This window comes from Desmodus rotundus, chromosome 9, assembly GCF_022682495.2.
Source record: "Desmodus rotundus isolate HL8 chromosome 9, HLdesRot8A.1, whole genome shotgun sequence".
In the NCBI taxonomy this organism is placed as follows: domain Eukaryota; kingdom Metazoa; phylum Chordata; class Mammalia; order Chiroptera; family Phyllostomidae; genus Desmodus; species Desmodus rotundus.
Window position 1 is genome coordinate 63,499,103 of NC_071395.1, and position 24,370 is coordinate 63,523,472.

Genomic DNA, 24,370 nt, shown 5'->3' on the forward strand with positions numbered 1-24,370 from the left:
CCCATCTCCGCCCCTCCTACTGGTGGGGAGGAATGTTTCTTCTTTATCTCCTTGGTTGTCGGACTTCCATACAGTTCGATTTTCTGTCAGTTCTGGTTATTTTTGTTTTTAAATTGTTGTTGTCCTTCTTTTGGTTGTATGAGGAGGCGCAGTGTGTCTACCTATGCCTCCATCTTGGCTGGAAGCTTTATTTCAGTGTCTTAAACTCCTAAATAATATCACATGGTTTGTTCATGAAATTATCTTTTTGGGTGAATTGAATCAAAATGTTAAATAAGATATAAATGAAAATTCTAGAATTGATTAACATTTCGAAATTTAAAATACAGCCCATTCTTCTACAATGCTTGTTTTAAAAGCACAGATTTGTGCCACCAAAATTGCTGAGAAAACAGTTTGACCATAATGCACCTTTTAGGTTTAATTCTGTGTTACTTCATCCATGAAAAGCATGAGATGAATGAGAGAAGCTGCGCCCAGCACCACCACCCACACTTAGGAATACGCAAGATACACATGTACACGTCCATCCATACTTGATGTTACAACTTTCTACCCAATTTCAGATAACCTCGCCCCTCCACTTTATGAAAAATCAAAACCTGCAACACTATGGTGCCCACTCCCACAAGCAAGCTTTTTCAAGGTAAAATACCATTTATGGCAGTATTTATGGATTTCCTAAACATTTAACACATGTAAAACTGTGCTGCCATTTTTCTTCAGTTCCTGTCTCTATTCTTATATGTCACTGACAAAAGTTTTGAGTGCTGTTACCCAATCCCAGTTTTCCCATAAGCTCTGTGGTTCTTAGGGCACGATGTTGCATAGTGGGTTTTTAGGAACACAATGTTGGCATTACAGAAAAACTAACTGTACTGTTAAAGATGGAGCTAAAGCCCATAGACTTTTAAGTAGTCATCATAGTAGCTAAGCCTTGCCGGGTTGAAAAGCAGGCAAAAATGTGAACAGAATTAGACTTCTATAATATAATAAAGCTAAGGGTGTTATTCTATCTTATAGATTTTATTATCTTATTGCTTAAGGAAGCACTCATTTTCAGAATAGGAGCAAAAACAAAGAAAAGTAAATTAAAGTTACTGGATACAATTTGATGAAAGTAGAAAATATAAAATTCCCAGTTACCAAACACAACCCTCCAGTCCTTAGTACACGCATGTGACAGAAGAAACGACCTAAAGACGCAGCTAACATCTGTCCCACAGCTCCACACCACCCTCGTTGTTTTCGGGAGTAGATTTCATCGCGCGCGATCACGCACAGCCTATCGGGCTAGAGGAAGAGAAATATGAAAGACAACAGTACTGAACACGATGACTTATGCACAACCACTAGTTAGTGGAATGTTTAGAGAAATGGTCTCAAGATCTTTTTAAGCATATGTTTCTATTAGTAAAAATATCTTCGGAGCACCCACCTTCTATTACATTATATATTGCTTATCTTACACGGTTCATCTGTGCACTCAAGCCTGCTTGCACACTTCCTCTCCCAACAGAAATCTAGAATATGCTAAATGCTCCTCCTCCATGCTTCTTGGAATGAGGCAGAACCCATCAGCAGGAAAGAACTAGAAGTTACCTTATTTTTGCACATAGAGGTTTTTCTAAATAGAGGTTTTTCTCTCATGGAGATGAATTTTGAAGATTCATGCGCTACTCTAGATACACTGCTAAAGCAACAAGACTTAGGAAAAGATTAAAAAGGCACCACAAATGTGTTGATTTAAAAAAAAAATCAGAAGTGGGGTAAGCAGTCTCCTCAGACTCACCTGATGGGAAGGTGCACCTGATCCAAGATGGCACAGATCTCTCGGTGGACTCACTGTTGCACGCCTGCCTTCCTGAGGCCTTCAGGCCCCAGTTTACCCAAGAAACTGTGGCATGAATCCAAGGGAGATGGTTCTGTGGAAAGGGAAGCAGTCCTAAGCCCTGAGAAGCTTCCACTAGGAAGTAAGCAGAAATGCTGACCCAGAGCATCCTTGGGCCCCTCCAGAGAACGAACAGTGGTCTGAGGAGGGAGTCATCCACAAGGATCGTGACCATGTGGCTCAGGACAGCAAGCTAATTTTTTCCAAAAGGTAGATGCAATTAATCTCCTTATTCATTTTCCCCACTGTCTCTCTTTCAATTCACTGATTTTCTCTCTGAGCTGCTCCAATGTCAAGTTTATCCTATATGTAATTTTTAAAATTTCAATGACTATTTTTTTATTTTCAAATTTGAAGAGTTTTAAATTGTTTCTTTAAGCATCACCTGTTCCTGTTTCCTGTTCCTGTTTTGTTTCTGACTGCTTTTTCAATAATTTTTTGCTCTTTTTAAAAATTAAGTTAGTACTATTTGAGTCTCTCTGTGCATGGCACACATACTTATTTTGATGTCTTCATCAGTCTGTTTTGAAGTGTGAATTTGGAGTGGATTCACATACCAATTTTTATTTTCTTGGAAAGTTTTTTAAAGATTTCATTTATTTGTTTTTAGAGAGAGGAGGGGAGGGAGAAAGAGGGAAACATCAATGTGTGGTTGCCTTTTGAGCGCCCCCTACTGGGGACCTAGCCCCCAACCCAAGGCATGTGCTCTAACCAGGAATCCAACTGGCAACCCTTTGGGTTCATAGGCCAGCACTCAATCCACTGAGCCACACCAGCCAGGGTCAGGGTGGAAAGTTTTTATTTTTAATTTATTTTCTTTCTTACACTGCTCTCACCCCTTTCTATGTAGTGGTTTTGCCACTGCTTCGTCTGACCCCTGGCTCAGCCATAATCTTGCAATGCCATTTTGGAACTCTCCTGCCCCTTGGTGGTTTCAGAGTTTCAGATTCAAGTACTATGCCAACTGGTGACTTGGCTGTGATGCTCGTCTGTCTTTCTGCCTCCCTAGTCTTGCAGCTTATGAAATGTCATCTCCCCAGGTGATGATTAGCAATAATTGTTTATTTTTTCCCAACTTCCTTTCATGACCTATTCTTCCCCTCACTTCCAGCAGGGAGTCTTGCGTGGAACATTTTTAGTCCTTTATCTCATAGGATTCAAACTTCCAGCCAGTTCTGCCCACTTCCAGACAAGTGCACAGGAAACCCAAGGCTGCAGTCCCCAGCTTTACAGATCTGCTTCATCTTTTCTGCTTTCAAGTATTCATCTTACCTTTGAGTCTATCTAAATATTTTGGATTTTTTATTTCAATACTTTTTCTGTCACTGTTACAGAACAGACCCATAGGGGGGTAAACGATATACTATTACCAAAAGGACCCCCCTTTTTCTCCAAGGGTTCCCCCTCACCTACTAGGTTCACTTTGCCCACCGCCAGAGGAAAGACATCCCTCAATGCCAGATTAGTGAAAAGGAAAGGAATTATTTATTTAAAAGGTATACAGACTTAGAGTAATGACTTAATGTCTTCATTAAAATACTAAAGTTCTTTAGAATACCCACAAACGCACACAGTCCTTCCTTCTCCCCTTTGCCCAGTCCGGGGTACCATATCTCAGGAAAAGAAGTAGAAGTCCGTGGTTCAGGCAGCCCCTTGCTTCCGGCACCATCCGCCGTGTTGCCGCCATGATCTCCAGTTAATCCAGAGCCGTGTGTCATCTTCTCATGGCCCACCTGCAAGAGTCCTTTCTCCCCTTTTCTTCCAGGCAAAGTCTCTCCTGCTGCCTAAGCCACGTGGCAAAAGGGAGCACCCCAAAGCTGAGTGGTCCAAACCTACTCTGCCAAAGCCGCGTGGTCCTCCCTGGTATGGCTGCACACCTGGGTATAAATCCCGGAACCAATCTTTCTCTGCAGCCCCATTTCCAACTCTTCCCACCATCAGTTACACCTGCAGGATTCCCGTATTCTTCCAGTTTTACTGGGCTGCCATAGTAAGTCTGAGCAGGTGTGGCCCCATGGTGTGGAGCCAATCATCTCCAACCTCTCACACAGGCGCTGCAACTAGGAGGAGTTGCTTCCCAGTTACATCCTGGGTTGAAGTCACTCCCATCTCCCTGGCTCAAAGCATGGCCACAGCTGTTTAACATATCCCTGAAACCAGTTGAAGGTTATAGATGTGTTAAATGACTATGCCAGAAGTTAGCTGCAAAGCTGTTGCTGTACAAAACAGCTCTCAATGGCCCTGCTCCATGCATCCCATCCCTCAGCTCAGACTGGTGGGGGAGAGGACATCCTATATATATTTTTCTCTAATATTTCCTGGACACCCTGAGTTCTGGACCCCATTACAAATCCCTATTTGGGGCCCCCCTTTGGCTGCACCTGTTACAGCGCTGCTGTATGTTTAGAGCAGAGAGGGCACATCAAAGCACAAACTCTCCGTCTGACCGCTCACCTTCTTCGTCTGCCCCGGGTGTTTACATCCGGTGGCTTCCAGTATGCAAGGAGGGGGGGCTTCAGCCTGCAGAGCCCCCCCATCCACCACAGATGAGAATAACTCTACCAAGACATGATCTGCCTGGGGAGGAAAGGTGGCCGATCTCTCAAAGGAGAAGGGCCAAGAGCCTGTTCCTCAATGGGTTCAATTTGCACAGGAATACAGGTAAAGCTTGTCCATCATTGTCAGGCAGTAAGGATCAGACAATAGATAACATTCAAAGAACTTTGAGGGTTTATTCTGAGTCAGGGTCAGTTAGCTAAAAGGCCATAAAACTTTAGGGAACAAACCCATTTTATGCTTGGACCTGTATCAGAAAACTGAGGACATTCTTAACAAAGCAGGTTTCACAGGATTTTATGCATTCTTTCTTAGACCTGATAGCCCTGGGGAACCGACACTTTCCAGCACAGGGCTGCACCCCCTCCCCACCTCCAGCATTGTTTCAGGCTTAAGTCAGGCTGGGGAAGTAAGGCAGCCAAGAGATTAGGAGACATCTTGCAGACAGAATGAGGACTCAGGCTATGTCAAAGCCCAGGGGCAAGGGTCCATCACCCTCTTTTTCTATAGCCCCTCCAAGTCCTTCCCTGTGGGCCTCTTTGTGACCATGCCTGTGTTAGGTCGTCTCTCCCTTGAGGAATCTTATCCGTCATTGGCTAACTGGTCAAGCTCAGGGCCAAGCAGGGTGAAGTAAGGTGGGCAGAGGCGGAGTCCCTGCCAGGGAGATAAGCTTTGCCTCCTTAGTGGCTTAAGGTCCCAAGGTCTCTTACTCAGCCTTAGCCATGGGAGGTTAAAGCTTCTTAAACCAGGCAGGCGGTTCCCAACATAAGGGAAGTTTTGTGTCTACTGATGCACTGGTGTGTCTAGTTCTGTGTTTTCAAGCCATTTACCAGAGAGTTTCAGCAGCGGCCCGATCTTTAACGTGATAGACAGTGACGGCTCTGTTTCTGAATGGCCGAACAGATTATGAGCCAACTCCCTCCTTCGTGCCTGGAAGCACTAAAAGAGGTGTTGAATTTCAAAAATCAGAGGTCTTCTCCAGATCGAAAGGACCTCCCCTTAAGATATTACTTAAGAGGAATGCACAGCAACCACGTTATTTTTGAGAGTTTGAAACAGTGAATTTGTAACCAAACTTACTATGAGCTCATGGGCCCATCGCGTCCTGGGGTACGTATCACTGGGAAGCATGTTACAGCCTCACTACAGAGCACCCCTGCCAGTGATGGGCTGGGGTGCAGCTGGACACAGCTAACCCTGCTGATCACTCACAAGTAGTATTCCTCCTATTCAGAAAGTTCCTTTCCCCCAGTCCGGGGTGGGCCTTCACCCATCAGAGCAAGGGAGTCCACCTCCCTTCTGGAGGAGAACAAATATGGCACAGGGCTCCAAAGCGTGCATTTGGGAAGCTGACTGTGATTTTACTCCCAGCTCTGCCACTGGCCGGCTCTGTGAAACTGGGCAAGTTGACGCTTGCCGCCTTCATTTCATCATCTGTGGAGAAAGGAGTAACATTGTCCTCCCTCCTAGAACCACCATGAACATTAAATGAAATAGTGTGTGTAAAATGCAGGCCTGCACTACTCCATCTGTTCCTCAAAAAATTAATAAACACAGAGTTACCATATGGCCCAGCAATTTCACTTCTGGGCACATACCCCAAAAATTGACAGTGGGGACTCTAGCAGGTATTTTATACCCATGTTTACAGCAGCATTATTCATATAACCACAAGGTGGGAGCAATCCAGGTGCCCATCAACAGATGAGGAGATAAACAAAATGTGATAAATACATACCGTGAAACATCATGCAGCCTCAAAGAGAAAGGATATGCTGGCATGTGCTGCCACGTGGATGAACCTGGAGGACATTGTGCTGAGTGAAACAGGCTGGTCACAAAGAGACAAATACTGTGTGATTCCACTCGTGTGAGGGACCCAGAGTATGGATCTGTCCGGAATTTGACGGAATAGAGATAGGAAGTAGAATGGTGGCCTCCCCTCTAACTGGTAGAGCTGCACATGTCAAAGCCCGCTGTGCGGGGCCCTTGCTTTGCTCAGCACATCCTCCACTGAAGGACTAAGCTGTGATAGCATCCCAGCTCTGTGTGACTTCAGTTACATCATAATAATGAGGACACTTTAGTTGCAAATGGCAGAACCTCAATCAGAATCAGCTTAGGCGAAAAAAAGAGAAGAGGCTCAGATAACCAAACTGCAAAGAAGCAGGGCAGACCTGGCAACAGGGACGGCTGGAACCGCATGACTCTCTCTCTCCACGTCCTAGCCCACCCTTCTGGGTATTTTGGCTTCATTTTGCTTTCTGCAGTTAAGCTTCTTCACACAGGACAGTAAAGGCACCTTCATCCTTGAGTTTGTATCTATGCCTCTAGTCCGAAAAACACTGGGGGGGCCTTGGATTGAGCATTCCCTCTGTGGCTGGAGCAGGAGGTGTTATCAGAAGTGAGGAAGGGGTACTGCTCCAACAGAAACAATAGCCACACATGCATTTGATCAAAATGAGATCTGCTCACCTTCCCCTTCCAGCTTCCTAGTGACCCATCTTTGCCACCTGTTCCTGCTGCTCCGAGCCAGGGAATCAAAGTGTAGCCTCAGAAAGCATATCACAGGAGTCTTGCCCCCGCAACCCCTCCCCCCACCACTCCTTCCTTGGGCAGCCAGGGTTGTCTGAAATGTAACAGGAGAAAATTCTAACCAGGCAAGATGTGGTAAATCATACACCATGATGGGACGTAAAATCTGTGTGACTAAAGTTGGAAATTTTTCAGTAAGATAAACTGATACTATATATCTCAAGTAATCCTTCTTCAGTTTCTACTGGCTCATTCTAGTTTATTTCATTTATAGAATTTATCACACTCTGCAGTCACTTGGTTTATTTGCTTGTTTATTGCCCACGTCTCCTGCTAGGAAGTAAGCTCCACGAGGACTGGGATCTTGGCTGTCCTGTTGCCCCAGTGCCCCTCGTGCGCAGCACAGCACCTGGACTGCCACTGCCTGTGACGTCTGCAAGAGATTGAAGGCGCAGAGTATTCTGGGATTTTGCCGAGGGTCCATTCCACTTTTTCTCTGTGTGTATTGATTTAAATGTCTGCAGGAACTTCTCTGAATTTATTTCTGCTTGCATTGCCCCTTGCAGAAGTTCCTTGAAGTCCTGAGACCTAGACGGCTGCTTTCTAGTGTAATTTACTACTATTTTGTGATATCCTTTTAGTAATTGATTATTTATTTTTAGAGAGGGGAAAGGAGGGAAACATCAATGTGTGGTTGCCTCTTGCATGCTCCCTGCTGGGGACCTGGCCCAGCAACCCAGGCCTGGGTTCCCTGACTGGGAATCCAACCAGCGACTCTTTGGTTCACAGGCCAGCACTCAATCCACTGAGCCACACCAGCCAGGGCTGAATGCACTTTTTTCTTTCCGGGCCTTTCTCCACCCTTGGCTTCCAGGGTGCTTCATCTTAATTTGCCCTCTTCCTCTTTGACATTACCTCTAGGTTCTGTTCATAGCCTCCCCTTCCTCCTCCAGCACGTTAAACGGCACAATGCCCCACTGATCTGTCCTCGTTCATCTTCTCATCCCTGGTGACCTCATCCACTCACTTGGGTTCAGTTACTTCTGGCAGTTCTCAACTGCATGTGCCTAGTTGGAGCACATTCTTGTGCTTTTTTTTTTTTTTTTTTTTAAAGATTTTTGACAGAGGGAAAGCGAGGGAGAAAGAGAGGAAGAGAAACATCAATGTGTGGTTGCCTCTCATGCACCCCCCTACTGGGAACCTGGCCCACAACCCAGACATGTGCCCTGACTGGGAATCGAACCAGTGACCCTTTGGTGCACGGGCCAGCACTCAATCCACTGAGCCACACCCTGTGCTTTTGCAATGGGCATCTCCAGCTCCATATATGCAGCACAACAGTCCTTTTCTCCCCACACTCTGGCTCCTCTAGCTTTTTTTTCCTCTTTCCCTCAGCATTTTTCCGCCCTCATTAAACTTGTAACCAAATCCTGTCAATTCTAAATCCTCAACATGTCTCTATGACCCTGTTGCTGGTAGAAATAATGTCCTTTTACAGAGTCACAAGGAAAGCATTCCAGGGACCCACATTCAGGAGGATAAGGCTTATTGTGGCACTAGATGCAAAATCAAAGGACTGCCCCTGAGTTGCCAATGTCTCATCGCCATCCATCCGCTGTGAAAAAATACAAACTTGTCTTCATCAAGCCCAGTACAAAGGCCAAGGTCCAAACATTCTGTGCCACGCCAAAGCTTAGTCCAGTTTAGTCCATGTTTGTCCCCATCCAGCCAGTGTAGTCTGTTCCCAGCTGTGCCCAGCTAGCACTGTGCGCAGGCCTGCAATCGGAGTCTGCGTGGCTGCCGGACCCCAGGTGACTGCTGGGGCCACATGGTTGCTATGGAGAGACAACATGTGAATGAGTGAAAGAGCGTGTGTTAGGGTTAAGACTGGGTTATATTAGACTTGGGAAGGACCAGGTGCTTTTTCAAACTAACCAATCAACTTCCCAATCCTTCATGGGCTAGTATGGGATCACCCCCTAACCAATGCCTTTCCTAGATTCTCCCTGGTTCTGTGTCCCTTATCCAATCCAATCCTTTCCCCAGGCTAGACAGACAGGCCTTTATGGTCACCATCTTAGTTCTACTGCGCATGCCTCAAAGCAGAAGCAACCTCCCCACTCCCCACCCCACTCCCGCCCCCCACACCCCGCCATCACCACCTTGGCTTCTACTGGACATGTGCCCAACAGAGGAATTCCCCCTTTATTGTTTTACCCCTCCCCTGGTATCTGCTGGGAACAGACCAGTTGTACCCTGGGGAGATTGGAAAGCGGGTCCTTTCCCCCTACACAGGGGAGGGAGGGGTGTTAATCCCCTTGGTGGGGAGATGCTGTGATTCCCTGGAGAGTGAGTGAAGCTGTAGCTTCCTAGCAGATTACGCACGTGGTCCCTAGTTGATTATGCTTAATAATGTCTAATCCCCTTCACTCCTTTCCTTTATTAACTTAGCTACCTATGCCACCAACCCTACCTCTCCGCCCTGACCACCCTTATTTTGACTTCGGCCTGCATCATGTCTACTAGTCATCTCTCTGTCTCCTTGCCTCCAGTTCTTTTACTCCTATTAGTTACCTCCACAGCCCTCTGGGGGAATACTCCCACAGCACAGCACTGTCATATCACTCTCTGACTTCACCTTTCCAACACTTCAATATCATGAATGCAGAATTGTCACCTAAGACCTTTCATTGCCAGGCCCTACTACCTTTTCAGCCTCCCCTCCATCCCTTGCACCAACTCTATGGAACCATTTGCATCCAATGCGCCAAGCTACAGCACGCTGCTTCCTCTTTTCAGGATTCCTCCCTTAGTCAGCCTGGAAAATGCCACTATCTTCAGTACCAGGCTGCCAGATGCCTCTCAGGACCCTCTTCCTCCTTTCTGAGTCTGTACCCTACCCTGTGTTTCTCTCCCACAAGCCTGGTAACACTTCATTTATCTGATTACAAGTCTACTTTCTCTGCCAGACTATAAATTTCATGACACACAGTAGGCTTTCAGTGCATGTTCCGTGAGTGTATAACACATAAACTGCATGATAGGGAGACTTTGTTGTTTCCGACACTGCTCAGCATCCTCAGAGGCTGAAACAATGCCTGCTGCGTGACAGACATTCAAAAAATATTGGTTGAATCTGTGAGTGAATTCAAATAAAAATATACACACCAAATGTATTTCTTATACACGTATTCTATAGATGAACATTCCAGGGGTCTTCAAAGCAAGCACAGGAAGATATCACCACTCCCCCGTCCCCTCAGCAGCCAGATGCCAGCTGAGCAGTTGTCAGCTTCCTCCCAGGCCTCCCGATGACTCAGGAGCACTTCCTTAGGGACGCGTGGGAGTGATGGCTGACAAAAATAACCCCAGACGCTTGGAGCATCATCAAGTCTCTGTCTGTGGATGAATATCAGGGGTGAATCCAAGGGTTTCTCCTGGGCAGGACAGAACAGGTATCCATCCCTCCAGCAACAGTGGTTATCAAACAATCACAGACAGAGGGTCAGACAAGCTTAGTGTAAATCAAGTGAAGTAGCCACTGCTCCTAAGCAGTCAGCTGTTCATGTGATATATAAATATTCTTCGTAGACTGTGAAGGAAACACATTTGGGAGTAGTGATTGTTAAACATCATTACGTTAATAATTCTTCTGTGTGTCTTTTTTACTTTTTACAAAGGGATTTCCCATACTTTATCTCATTTGAAGATAACATCTACCAGGAGATAAGGGCAATTTACTAATGAAAAAGACTCAGAGAATCTTTGACTTGCTTACAGCACGATTCTCAAAGTGGTCCAAGGACCAGCAGCATCAGCATCACCTAGGAACTTAATGGACATGCAAACTCTGGGCCCCAGCCAGATGTACTGAATCAGAAACTGGGATGAGGCCCAACAATGTGTTGCAACAGACCCTCCAGGTGACTCAAATGCATGCCCAAGTTTGAGGACCACTGACTTAGAATCACACATGCAGCAAGTTACAGTCCCTGGGTGAGAACCCAAGGATGTCCTTAGGTGCTACCCTTCATTGAGTTACTTGCATGTTAATAGCTAACAGTTTCCTGCTCCTACTTTTCCACAAAGCCGTGCCCAGACCAGTTCCAGCTACATCTCCACTCCACTCTCCCTCCCACCGGCCTGATCTACTTCTTAGACATGCCAAGCTCTTTTGTATCCCAGGACCTTTGCACATACTATTTCCATTGCCTGGAATGCCATCCATCCTGGCTTGATTCTTGTCATATTAGGTCTCAAGGCAAGCATTCTCACCTCAGTGAGACTTTTTCAGGGCACCTCCATGACTGTCGATCCGTCTATTTATTCCCATTGTTGGCTTACTAGAAAGTAAACTCCTTGAGAACAGGGTCCTGTCTTATCTACACTTTGTCTCCAGAGCCCACTACAGTGCTTAACACATTGTAGAAGCTCAGCAAACATTTATTGAATACATAAGCCACAAACTAGAAGCAACTCAGAAGAAAGAAAAGGCAATTTCCCCTATTCCTGACTGCTGTAAGAATGGCTAGTGTCGGCTCTCCTTTGGGGGAGTAGAAAAAGGCAAGTAACAGTTTCTTTGACTAACAGGGGTACCTGATGGAAGCTCCCACACAGGACTCAGGATAAGGCTACGAATTAGGCTGCAGTGGCCACAGATGGGAAGGGGAGGAAAGCTGATTCTAGATGGAACAGTGGAGCGGTGGGACCAGGGAAAGGTGTGGCTTCCCTCACACTGGAAGGGGGACAGCTCTTTTTTTTTTTTCAATTTGTAGTGGAAAAAATAGCATGAAACCTGCCCTCTTCACAAATTTTTAAGTGTCTATTATAGTGTTGGTAGTAGGCACACGTGGCTGTGCTGCAAATATCTAGAATATTTTTAATCTTGCAGGGCTGAAACTCTAATGTTCCCTAAACCAGCAGTCCCCAACCTTTTTGGCACCAGGGACCAATTTCGTGGAAGACAATTTTTCCAGGGACCAGGGTGGGGGACACGGTTTCGGGATGATTCAACCGCATTGCATTCACTTCCTGCTGTGCAGCCTGGTTCCTAACAGGCCACAGACTGGTACCGGTCCATGGCACAGAGGTTGGGGACCCCTGCATTAAACAACAGCTCCCCACTTCCCTCTCCCCCCAGCTTCTGGTAGCCACCATTCTACTTTCTGTCTCTACGAGTGTGGCTGTGTTAGATACCTCATATAAGAGCAGTCACACCGTATTTGTCATTTTGTGACTGGATGATGTCACTTAGTTTAATGTCCTCAAGGTTCATTCATGTTGTAGCATGTGACAGGATTTCTTTCTTTTTTTAAAGCTGAATAACATTCCATTGTATGTACACGCCACATTTGCCTCATCCACGGATGGACATTTAGGTTGTTTCCACCTCTTGGCTTTTGTGAATAATGATACTAAGAATGTAAGAGCGCAAATATTTCTTCAAGACGCTAATTTCAATTCTTTTTGATAAATACTCCAAAGAGGACTTGCTGGGTCGTACGGTAAATCGATCTGTAGGTTTTGAGGGGCGGCCAGACTGTTTCCCAGAGCAGCGGCGCCATTTCACAGCCCCACCGGCAGTGCACGCGGGTTCCGGGTCCTCCACATCCTCGCCAACACTTGTTATTTTCCGTTCTTTTGGTGGGGGGGGTTGTTTGTTTTGGTTTTGTTTCGATAATGATGACAGCTACCCTAACAGGTGCAGGTGAACGTTCATGATTTTTGTCTGTCTTTCTCTGATGATTAGCGACATTTGTATGTGGTCATTTGTATGTCTTCCTTGGAGACAAGTCTCTTCAAGTCCTTTGAAGGGACAGCCCTTTTTTGGAGGGAAGTTTTGCAATAGGTAGAGACCTATTGGTGTCCCATTTACATGACATGGAAGGGGTGGCTAACAGCTGCCCAAGGAGGGAGGGGCCCAGGTGAATTGCCTGGGGGCGCTGGGCAGAACGCAAACACTCAGGCCTGACACAGAGTATAGTGGGCATATTGATAGAAATATCTGTTCAAGTCCCTGCTTTCAATGGGGCATCCACTTAGAAGTGGAATCGTGGGATTATATTGTAATTCTATTTTAATTTTTGGTGGAACCACTATACTGTTTTCAGTAGTGGCTGCACTATTTTACATTTCCATCAACAGTGCACAAGTGTTTCAATTTTTCCACCTCACCAATATATTGTTATTTTGTTATTTATTTATTTACTTATTTATTTATTTTTAGCGAGAGGGGAAGGGAGAAAGAAAGGAAGAGAAACATCAATATGTGGTTGCCTCTCATGCGTCCCCCAGCAGGGGACCTGGCCTTCAACCCAAGCATGTGACCTGACTGGGAATTGAACCTATGACCCTGTGGTTCACAGGCCGGCGCTCAATCCACTGAACCACACCAGCCAGGGCTGTTTTTGTTTTTGTTTTTGATAGTCACTATCCTCATGGACATGAAGAGGTATGTCATGGTGGTTTAATGATTAGTTATGCTGAGCAACTTTTCATTGGCCATTCAGATATCTTCTTTGGAGAAATGTCGATTCAAATCCTTTGCCCATTTTTAAAAATCAGGTTGTTTGTTTTTGTGTATGTCTATTAAGCTTTCTATCTGGCTTTTGATCTTGCCATTATAAAGTAGTATATGTTAGGTGTTGTGTAAAGCCATAACACGCACAATCTCACTTTATCCTCACAACAACCTTGAAATGCAGGTAAATTCAATACCTGCATCTCACAGAAGAGGCATCAAGGCCCAGAGAGGTTAAACCTCCCGCCCGAGTTCCCGCAGCCAGTCCAGGCCTGTACGATCCCAAACTCTGGCTCCTAACCCCGGAGTTGTCACCCCTCTCATCACTGTGGCAGGTTGATACGGAGGCTGGGTCAGGGCCCCCCACCAGTCCCAGGGGTCTTTCCCCCATAGTCCAGCGTGCCAAGAAGAATCCCAGATTGGGGATTAGGAGCCTGGGCTCTGGTGGTCACAGCCCTGCTCCAACTGGCTGGGAATCTTCCAAAACAGCCACCCCATCGTCCTGGCTGTGCCAGCACTGAGAGTCAAGGGAGGTCACGGCCGGAAAGTCCTTTGAAAAGTCGTAACACACCCAAAGGAAGTGACGCAGGTAAGGATTCACAAGGCGTCCTGAGCCAGGCCTGTGCTCTAGGCACCTCAGAGCCTGGACTGTCTCCTGGCCAGCGGCTCACTGAGAGTCTGGGGTGGGGGCAATCTTGCTTTCTTATGCGTCTTTCCTCAGACACCCGCAGGCACCCAGCAGAGAAGGTGGGGGCAGTTGCAGCCAGTGCTAGCCTCTTGAGGGGACCGGCCTCCGCTGCCCCGTGGGGTTCAGGAGGCAGAGTTGTTCTCTGCTGTGTGGCTGTTCTTATACCCACCCATTGAGAAAATGCTCTGGAGAATGGCAGTTCTTTTTATACATTTAGAACCAAAGGAGAAAACATAGGAGAGTTACAAGAAATCTACTGGTGGTAGATTATGGAGAAGGGAGAGTCTCCTTACGCTGGTGAGCTCAGGTTAACATTTAATATTTACAGTAAACAGAGACGGAATGCTGGCAACAAGGTAACAATGAGAAGTTTCAGTCATCATGCTCCAGTGCCTGCCCATACAGGTCTGGAAAAGGACTCTGACGTTTCAAAGGTGTGTTATCCTCGATGCACAGACAATCGACTGGGCTCCCTCAAGGTTCACACGGACCTTCTACTAAGAAAGCTACAGGCCTGGGACGTGACCACCCACATGACCTGCCCAGTTAGGAATCTGTGAGAACATCCTGTGGGGTTACTTTCTCTCACTGAGCTTGTCAGGTCTGCCATGGGGCCCCCTCATTCATACATGGCAAAGGGGACATCACGGCATGATTGAGTTAAGAATCTTCAGGTGGGGCAATGCAATATTGTGATTTATATTTGGTCTTAGTTCACCGTTCCTGGCTCATAGCTCTGGGAACCCTTGGAATTTCCTAAGTGTTGAGAGGAGGAGAGGTGTCTTTTTTTACGTGAACGGGGTGACATGTGGACCCTGCCTAAGGATGGGGGCCAGTTGCCAGTGGAACCAACCATGTGATTAGAGGGTTGGAAATTTTAGTCCCACACACCCTCCCCAACCCTCCCCACCCCTGCCTCCCAGATGGGAGAGGGTCTGGAGGTTGAATTATTCACCAATGGCCAGCGATCTGATCAGTATGTGACCAAGCCTCCATAAAAAACTCAAGAGTTGTGAGGTGAGGGGAAGTGCCACCTGGAGTGGGCATGGAAACTTTTCGCCTTTTCCCCATACCTCACCCTGTGCATCTCTCCCATCTGGGCATTCCTGAGTTTATCGTTTTACAGTAAACTGGTGATCTAGTAAGTAACACGTTTCTGAGTTTTGTGAGCCATTCTAGCAGTTTAATCAGACCGAAGGAGAGGTTTGTGGAGAGGTTCAACTCATAGGCAGTCAGTCAGAAGTACAGGTGACAACCTGGACTTGCAATTGGCATCCCGAATGGAAGGGGTTGTTGGAACCTTCAATATGTGGCCGGTCAGTCAGAAGCAAAGGTAACCTGGGCTCGCGTCTGGCATGTGAAGGAGGCGTGTGGTGTGAGACAGTCTTATAGAACTGAACCCTTAACTTGTAGAATCTGATCCTATCTCTGAGTAGGCGGTGTCAGAACTGAGCTGAATTTTCAGACAACCTGATGGTGTCCGAGAGTTGTTTGTTGGTGTGGGGAGCCCCTCACCCATGGAAAACTGTGTCTCAGAACACTAATTTAGGAGATTATCCTGAAAAATCTGGGAGGGACCAATGTAATCACAAGGGTCCTCATAAGAGGGAGCCAGGAGGGTCAGAGAGAGAAGAGGTATGACCTCAGACACAGAGGTCAGAGTGATGTGCTGGCGGGAAAGGAGGGCATGAGCCAAGGGACGAGGGCAGCCTCTAGAAGCTGGAGAAGTGAAGGACACAGATGCTTCCCTGAAACCTTCAGACTGAACGCAGGTTTCCCAACACTTTGCTTTTACCCAATAAGACCCATTTTGAACTTCTGACCTCCAGAACTGTAAGTTAATAAAACTATGTTCCTTTAAGCTGCTAAGTTTGTGGTAATTTGTTACAGCAACAATAGAAATGAATAGCCAATAGAAAGTGGACAAAAGAAGTGAGCAGGCCTTTAACAGAAAAGTACATTGGTCAGTACACACTGAGACAGTCAACACCATCAGCTGTCCTAGCCCACTTCCAGCTGCCACTAGGTGGCTTAGAACGGACATTGCCATTCCAAAGGGAAATACAGAAAAGAAGGAAGGGATGACAGGTCCCATGCAAGTCCAAAACCTAGTCTTTGTTATGGCCATCTAAACTAAGTGATCAGCTATTGAGGAAATGCAAATTGAGGCCCCCAATAAGATTCCATTTTAATTAGCAAAGTAATTGAAAAAAATTAATAAGACTATCAAGAGCAAGCATTGGAGAGAAGAGGTATGGGTGGGGGGAGGATCTCTCATACAAAGCTGGGGGTGGACGGCCATGTGCTGGAAAACAAGTTAGCATTTATCATAAAGCCAACCCATTCCATTCCCAGGGTCGTACCAGGTGTGCAGCAAAAACGTGCAGGAACATTCATGCGCGTGTTCTTCCCAACAGCAAAAGTCCAAAACAACTTGAATGGATGTCGGTGGCAAAGTGGAGAAATAAACCAAGTTCCTTTCACACAATGAACCATTATACACAGGGAAATGAATGAACTACTATGACATACAGCAACAAGGACGACTCCTACCAACACAATATTCAAAAGAATTAGCTGCTTTTTGGAAAAAGTAGCTCCAAAAATTCCATAGAGCAAGATACCCTCTTATAAAGTTAAAGACGACCAAAATAAAAAACAGATACCCTTTAGAAACACATGTAAGTGCAAAACAACCATGTAAAGAATGTGGAAACAGAGGAAATGGGTGGGGGTTCGAGTGAAACAAGACTGGACATGACTTGAAAAGTTAAAATCTGGACCATAGGGACACGTGGATTCACTACACCAGTCCCTCCATTGTAAAAACAAATTTTAAGTAATATAAAAAGGAGTGACGAACACAGGGTTCAGTCAGTAGGCAGAGACACGGAACCCTGGCGAGGAAATGTCGGTTATTGCTTGGCTTCACCTGGCTGTGGATGTTGAGTTCATGGGCACTTATTACATAACTAACTAAACGACTGAATTCAAGCAAGCCATCCATGGCAATGAAGAAATAATTAAGAAGCAGAGGAAGAAATGGCACTGAAGTCTTCTGGTGCTCTGTGTGCAAGGAGAGACCTTGGAAGTCGCAGACACCTGGACACTAGGTCCCCTGCCCTCCTTAGGTCCTTCTCCCCGGGAGATGCTTTGTCTCTCGTGTGTGCGCGACCAAAGGCCTGGACAAGGCATCCCTGGGCTTGGAGGTTCCTGATAAAAGCTGGTCAGGTGTTTGGAGTGTCACACTGGTACCTACTGATGGACTTTCGTACTAAAATGTGGGGGTTGACACTCATTCCCCACACGTCAACATTCAGAGACACTGACACATTTACCTGGCAGCTGAGAGAAGACACCAGGTATGCTGAGAGGGTGGGCTGAGGGGCCTCTGAGAAAGGGGGTGGGGCTCCCTTCAATATGGAAATGAACTGAGAGTCAGGGACCTTTCCCACACTCTCGTGCGTGTGTGGGTGTGTGTTTTCAGTGTTCCCTCAGGGCCAGGTCTGGCCATGCTGCTCTGAGTTCCACTGAGTCCAGAAACGGTTCTGTCCCCCTGGCAGCCATGATGAGCCCTTAGGAGAGAAAAACTGTTGCTCCCCTCCTCTCCTCACCCCATTTCTTCCAGATCTGCTCAGATGCTGGTCCCCAGACCAATCTGATGGCAGTTCTAGTATCCCTGGAGACTCGTTAGAGATGAAATACCCCTGACTTACTGAACCTTAAACCCTGAGGGTGGCCCTCGCACATGAGTTGTAGCCAGCCCTCCCTGGGGCTCCGATGCCTGCTCCGGGCTGAGAGCCACTGACTGAAGTCCACTTTTTCCCACCCCTGGACTCTGAATGGCTTCCCCACCTTCCCGGACAGTATTCCACAGGTCATCGCTTCCAGGACCTACGGCCACCTATTTGCCTTAAGAAACTCCAGCAGAGCCCTCAGTTGCTTAGAGCACTGTCCCATACCCAAGAGGCTGTGGTTCGATCCCCAGTCAGGGTGCATGTGGGATGCAAACGATCAATTTTTCTCTCACAGCAATGTTTCTCTCTCACATCACTGTTTCTCTCTCCCCCTCTCTCCCTCCCTCCCCCCTTCCTCTCTCTAAAATCAATAAATATAACATCGAGGATTAAAAAATAAATAAAAGAATTACCAAAAAGCATAAATTCTATGAGTACCTCTCATAGAATTTATGAATAAATGAATAAATTCTATTTATTAAGAGTACCTCTTAATAAAATGATCTCTCTCCCATGTGAAAAACAAACAACAAAAACCGCCCATCCCATTCACAACCAAGAGTTTTGAAGAACAAGCGACACGGTATCTCTCTACTGTCTTACTTGCCTCCCATTTGCCTCTTCATTCCTTGCAAACTGATTTCCTAGAGATCATCAGTAGCCTCCACGCCCACAAACCCAACGGCATTTTAGTGCTCCTGTTCACTCGGTCCTTTTCTTGAGCTACGGGCACGTCCTGGGTTCCTGGCACTAGGCTAACACACAGAGGCGGTCATGGGCTTTCTCATTCAGCAAGTGTTTGTGTTTTGATTTTAGCTCCTCCAATGTGCCAGGCACTGTGCTCTGCAGGCCCTGGCGCACAGCCTGCCCCCGGGGTGTTTACAGGCCATCACAGCAGCAGCAAACATGGGCAGCGAGACTTAGAGAACCCACCAGATGGACACCTAACTTCAGCCAGGGGGAGGCTGAAGCCATCGCTGAGGAAGTGACACCTGAGTTTAGTCTAAAGAATGAGGAGGGGTCCTGACCAGCGTGGCTCAGTTGAGCGTCATCCCAAAAGCAAAAGGTAGCTACTTCGATTCCCGGTCAGGGCATGTGCCTAGGTTAAGGGCCAGGCCCCTGTTGAGGACTGTGCAAGAGGCAACTGATCGCCATTTCTCTCTCTCTTTCTCCCTTTCTTCTCCTCTCTAAATAAATAAATAAAATCTTTTTAAAAAATAATAAAGGATGAGGAGGGATTGAGCAGTAAGGGGATGAAGAAGGACGCCCCAAGCAGAAGAACAGCATGTGCCAATAACCCACAGAAACACAGTACGAGATGTTCACAGGGAACTACAGTCACATGGAGGAGGGCACGGGGGCAGTTGGGGGAGGCTTCCTGAAGAAGGTGGCACGAGTAGGCATCTGTTAAGGGATGAAGGTCATCCAAGGAAGACAATACAGTATAAGCAAAGGCACGAAGTATCACATCTTGAGAGAGGTATACGTAACACGGGATGACACTAAAGTGCAGAACAGAACCTGAGGACAGTGTAGCAGCTAGGGACAGCAGTGCCACGTTACACAGTGTGGACTAAAAGTGATAGGACTCACCCTGGCTGGTGTGGCTCAGTGAATTGGGTGACACCCTGGAAACTGGGAGGTTGCTGGTTCAATTCCCTTCAGGGCATATGCCAGGGTTGCAGCCCAGGTTCCCAGTTGGGGGCGTGTAACAGACAACCAATTGATGTTTCTCTCTCACATCGATGTTTCTCTCCTCTTTCTCCCTCCCTTCCCCTGTCTCTAAAGATAAATAAATAAAATCATTTAAAAATAAAAGTGATAGGAATCACTGAAGAGGAGAGGGGAGTGTGTGTTCCCTTTTTACAGTGATCACTCCAACTGCGACATGCAGGATACATCAGAAAGGGCAAGACTGGAGGTGGGGAGAAACGTTGGGAAGATGGCTATTGTGATGCAATGATTGGGGTGAAAGAATGACAGCTCCTCCATAAGGCAGTGGTTGTAGGGTGTAAAATTTAAGCAGTAGGATCAATGACATAAAGTAATATTAACAATACACAGACTGGAGACCCTGAGTCACGGCTCTGCCCCTTACTATTTGTGCAATCTTGGGCAAGTCACTTGGCCTCTCTAAGATCCCATTTCCTCACCTGTGAAATCGAGACAATCATAGAGCTGATCTCACAGTTGTTGAAAGAATGAGACAGTGTAATATACACAATAGAGTATGAGACTGAGCAGATGGTGAATGAGCACAGATGAGAGCTCCCATTCTTAGCATCATTAACTGCACTTCATTGACCAGCTGCAGATACTAAGAGAGACCAGAAATGCTCCAGCATTTCTGTCCTGCCCTTACTAAGGACAGCAAAGGCAGGTTGGAAAGGCAGCACTCACTGTTGGAAGACTCAGTCCTCTGCGAGGCTCTCTCACTGCTTCACATCTCACTGTGTGTGCCAAGAACACAGGACCCTGACCTATTGTCACCTGGGCCACTCCTCAGGGCTGTGTACACAATGAGATACTGTCTCCCCTCCAGGCTTGCTCACTGCTTCCTAAGAAGCAGCAGATTCCCGGGCTCGGTATCCCACAGCTGCAACACAAACCTGCTCCATGTGGAGCATCCATCTGGGCCCATCGCGCTACCCCTGTGGGACTCAAAGGCAAAGGGAACTGATGCAAATATGCCAATGCTCATGCTGTGTGCCCGGGAACAAAGTCCTGTGTCTCTGACCCAGGAGTCTCATGTCTCTGCCAGCAACTGTGAGTCAGTGACAGGTTAACTTATTAGCTTCTGAGTTTGAAAGAGAGACTTGGAGTCATCGGTGTGTGGTTGTAGATAAAGCCCTGCATGTAAATAACACCACCTCGGAGGAGGTCTGAGGCCACGCCCTGGGTAACACGAGTAAGTAAAGGATGAGTGTAGGAGGGAAACCTGGGGGAGAGTAGTTCCCTACAAGCCAAGGGAGCAGAGTTTAAATTAAAACAGAGTTGGAACCCTGGCCAGGTAGCTTAGTTGGTTAGAGCACTGTCCCGATACGCCAAGGTTGTGGGTTCAATCGCCGGTCAAGGCACATAAAAGAAAATGACCAACGAATGCATAAAGGAGTGAAACAGCAAATCAATGTTTCTCTCTCAAATAAATTTTTAACAAAGAATATACAGATTTAAAAAAAAACATAGTTAGGAATGGAGTCAATTGCTGCTTAAAAGTCAAATAAGATGAAGACTGAAAAATGACCACTGAATTTAGCAACTAGGTCACTGGCAACAGTCCTTTCAGTGAAGTGGTGGGGCCAGAAGCCAAACTGGAGTGGGTAAGAAATGAATGGAGGTAAAGAAGGTGTGGCATAAAATACAAGGTACTTCCCAAAAGCTTAGCTGAAAAGGAAAGAGAGGTGGGCCACTGGTGACCAGAGGATATTGGACAAATGAAAGTTTTCTTTCTAAGTAGATGGAAGAGACTGAGGAGAACAAGCCAGAAAAGTGGGGAAAGTTGGGGAACAATTAAGAGCAAGTTGAAGAAGATAAAATAAGGTCTCTGAAGAAGAGAAGGTAACATTCAGATCCCAGGTGAGAGGCTGGCCTGAGCCCTCTTCCATAGAGATGGCATTTGCCCCAGCCCCATACCCTCAAGCAGGCCAACCTGCTAGCTCAGGCTAGCTCAGCCCACTGTCCCTAGAGAGGGGCTTGGCCAGCATCTCTCCCTGGACAGGCAAGTTTGGAAGGTGACACCCCAAGCCCTGTGAGGTCAGCTGGCAGGGAGACTGAATGTCCTCTGCCAGCAGTGATGGACGGGCACTTGGAAGTGAGCGTCCAGAGGAAAGAGAGAACCTGCTGAGGGAAACACAAACCTCAGCCCCCTGGTACTCAGGACTCACAGAGAAACGCCCTGTGGGAAGACCCAGTGACTATAAGTCCCAGAGGAGGAAAAGGAACTCTCCTTGGTGGAACACCTGTGTTCTGCTTGGAGTTTCTGCATCCCCTCACCTTATTCTTCCAATTCCTGACAGTGTTCTTATCCCAACATGACAGAGGAAGTCACTAGGACTGGCCTGGTGCTTAGCATCACCTCATGGTAGGTCCCAGCTCTCTCTGATTTGGAATCTGCCTCTCCTGCCCCTACAGCCCACACTGTCCTTTCCTCCCAAAACAGCCCCCGGGGCCTGGGCCAGAGTCAAGCACACACGACTGCGGCCCCTGCCACCCTCTGGCTGAGCCCAGGGCAGCCACCTCAGCCTGCTAGGGCGGTCTGTGGCCTGTGACAGGGGAGGCCCTCCAGGTGCTTACTTAGCCTTCTCTCTGCTGGGGCCCTGGTTGGCTTTCCAAGCACCACCAGACCCCAGGGGGTCTGGTGTCTTATGGGCTGGGCCTGGCAGAGGTGGCCAGGGAGGGAGGGCCAGCAGGAGTGTGTAGCTGGGCTTACCTGTGGACATGCCTCTGCTTTTTTGTAGGGGAGGTTACTCCCAGGAACCATCTCCAGAGGTGTGAGAATGAGAACAGAAGACAGCAGCTCTTTATACCTTGAGGGTCTAGACCAGCGATTTTCAACAGGTGCACCACAATAATTTTTAAAACATGCAATATCTGACTATTTAGTCAGGGTCACAGACCTCCTTTCCCTTAGATTGTCAAATTAGAAAAATGACAACAGCCAACACAACGATAGCTGTCCGGTGTGAGTTCATCAACCTTATACCTATATTTTTTTTGGTCAGGTCAGCAAAAAATACAATTTTTGGTGTGCCACAGAATTTTAGTAATTAATTTGTTGTGTGCTATGAGTTGAAAAAGGTTGAAAATCGCTGGTCTAGACTCTTTGAGAGATTTACAGAAGCAAAAGGTCGATTCTCTGCATAAAAGGGCACACACGCAACAGACAACCTTGCACAGTTTCCGGGTCCACTCACCAACCACCAGCAGCCAAGTGTCAAAGGAGCACATACCAAAAACAGTCGAAGGGCTGGCTTAAAATGCAGGTGCACTTTTAGCAGAGATTCTCATTTAGTGGATCTGGGGCAAGGCCCGGGAGTCTACGTTTTTAACCAGCGCTTCAGAGGACTTGGGCGCTGAAGCTCAGTGGAACCCACTTTGAGAAACCCGACTCTGCGGCGGAGAGGTGGCCCGGTGCTTTAAACTTGCCCCATCCGGGATGCACGAACTGTCTCCCTTCCCGTCCTTCGGGCCTCACCCTCACGCGAGGTAGTGGGAGCATCTGGGAACCCTAGTGGGGACAAGCGATGGCTCCTAGGGCCTTCCCGCCCCGCCCCGGTAGCCACCGCGCCACTGCTCCCCCGGAGGCGCAGTGGCACGGTGGCCCGCAGGGGGCGCGGTGCTGCAGCCGACGCCAGAAGAGGCTCCCGTCAGCCCCCAGCCCGGAGCGGAGGGTCGGGAAACAGAGGGGAAGGGAGGGGAGAGGAACGGTGGGAAGAGGCTGGGAGGGAAGCGGCGCGCGGCGGCGCCCCGGCGCAGGGGCGGGAGCTGGAGCCGGAGCCCGGCCGGGGGCGGGGCGGGGCCGGCGGGGGGCGGCGAGCGCTAAGGGAGCGCGCTCGGGGAGCGCGGAGGGCGGAGCGAGCGGAGCGCGGGCCACCAACGCCACCGCCCCCGCCCCACACCGCCCGCGCGCAACAGTTCCCCCAAAGTTGCAGCCTGGGAGGCGGGCCGCGGGTCGTGGACGCCGCGGTATGGGCACCCGGCAGACCAAGGGCAGCCTGGCGGAGAAAGGCAGCCCGGGCGCGGCGCCTGGTCCCCGCCGCGAACGGCCGGACTTCTGGGCGTCGCTGCTGCTGCGCGCCGGGGACAAGGCGGGGCGCGCGGGCGCCGGCGCGGGACTACCCCCCTACCACAGGCGCGTTAGCATGGTCCAGGAGCTGCTGCGGATGGTGCGCCAGGGCCGGCGGGAGGAGGCAGGGACGCTGCTGCAGCACCTACGCCAGGTGAGCGCGGCGAGGGGCGCGCGGACCGCCAGAGCGCCCCGCCCCTTCCCGGGGAGCCTGGGGAACGCCGAGGGGCACCGCCCAGGGCCCCCTGTTGCGAGGATGGAACCCGGTCTGGCAGCAGGTGCCACAGTGCTCCCGCAGAATTTGAGGCCTCAGGACTGGGCGGAGGAAGGATGGCCGGGCAAGGCTGGGCTGCCGGGGACCTGTTGAAAGAACGTTCCCGCTTCTCTCCTCCGCAGGCAAAGGAGGCTGATCCCAGGCATGGTTGGAGAGAGGGTATGTGGGGAAGGTTGCCTGGTCTGGGCCAAGTGCCTTTCCTCCTCTCTACCCACTGGCAGTCACCCTCTGCCAAGGGTCCTCAAGGAATTCGTAGTTGTCAGCTTCTCCGGGGAATCCAAGGGCACGGCCGTGGGGCTGCTGAGATGCCAGTCTCTAGGTCGTTGCCCACTTGGAGGCATTCTAGATTGCACTTAAGGTGGGAGACAGTGTTTTATCTCCCCT

General features: G+C 48.3%; 1 protein-coding gene across 1 annotated transcript in view; it reads left to right on the forward strand.

Annotated features, from left to right (window-relative positions):
• Window positions 1-23,504: 23,504 nt before the first annotated feature.
• The window catches only part of LRRC75A (leucine rich repeat containing 75A), a 44,500-nt gene continuing 43,634 nt past the window's right edge, over window positions 23,505-24,370 (forward strand). Inside the window, exon 1 of the mRNA XM_053910711.2 lies at window positions 23,505-23,866. Within this exon, the coding sequence (XP_053766686.1) occupies window positions 23,615-23,866 (252 nt within the window). The 5' untranslated portion in view covers window positions 23,505-23,614. The remainder of the gene's footprint in view (window positions 23,867-24,370) is intronic.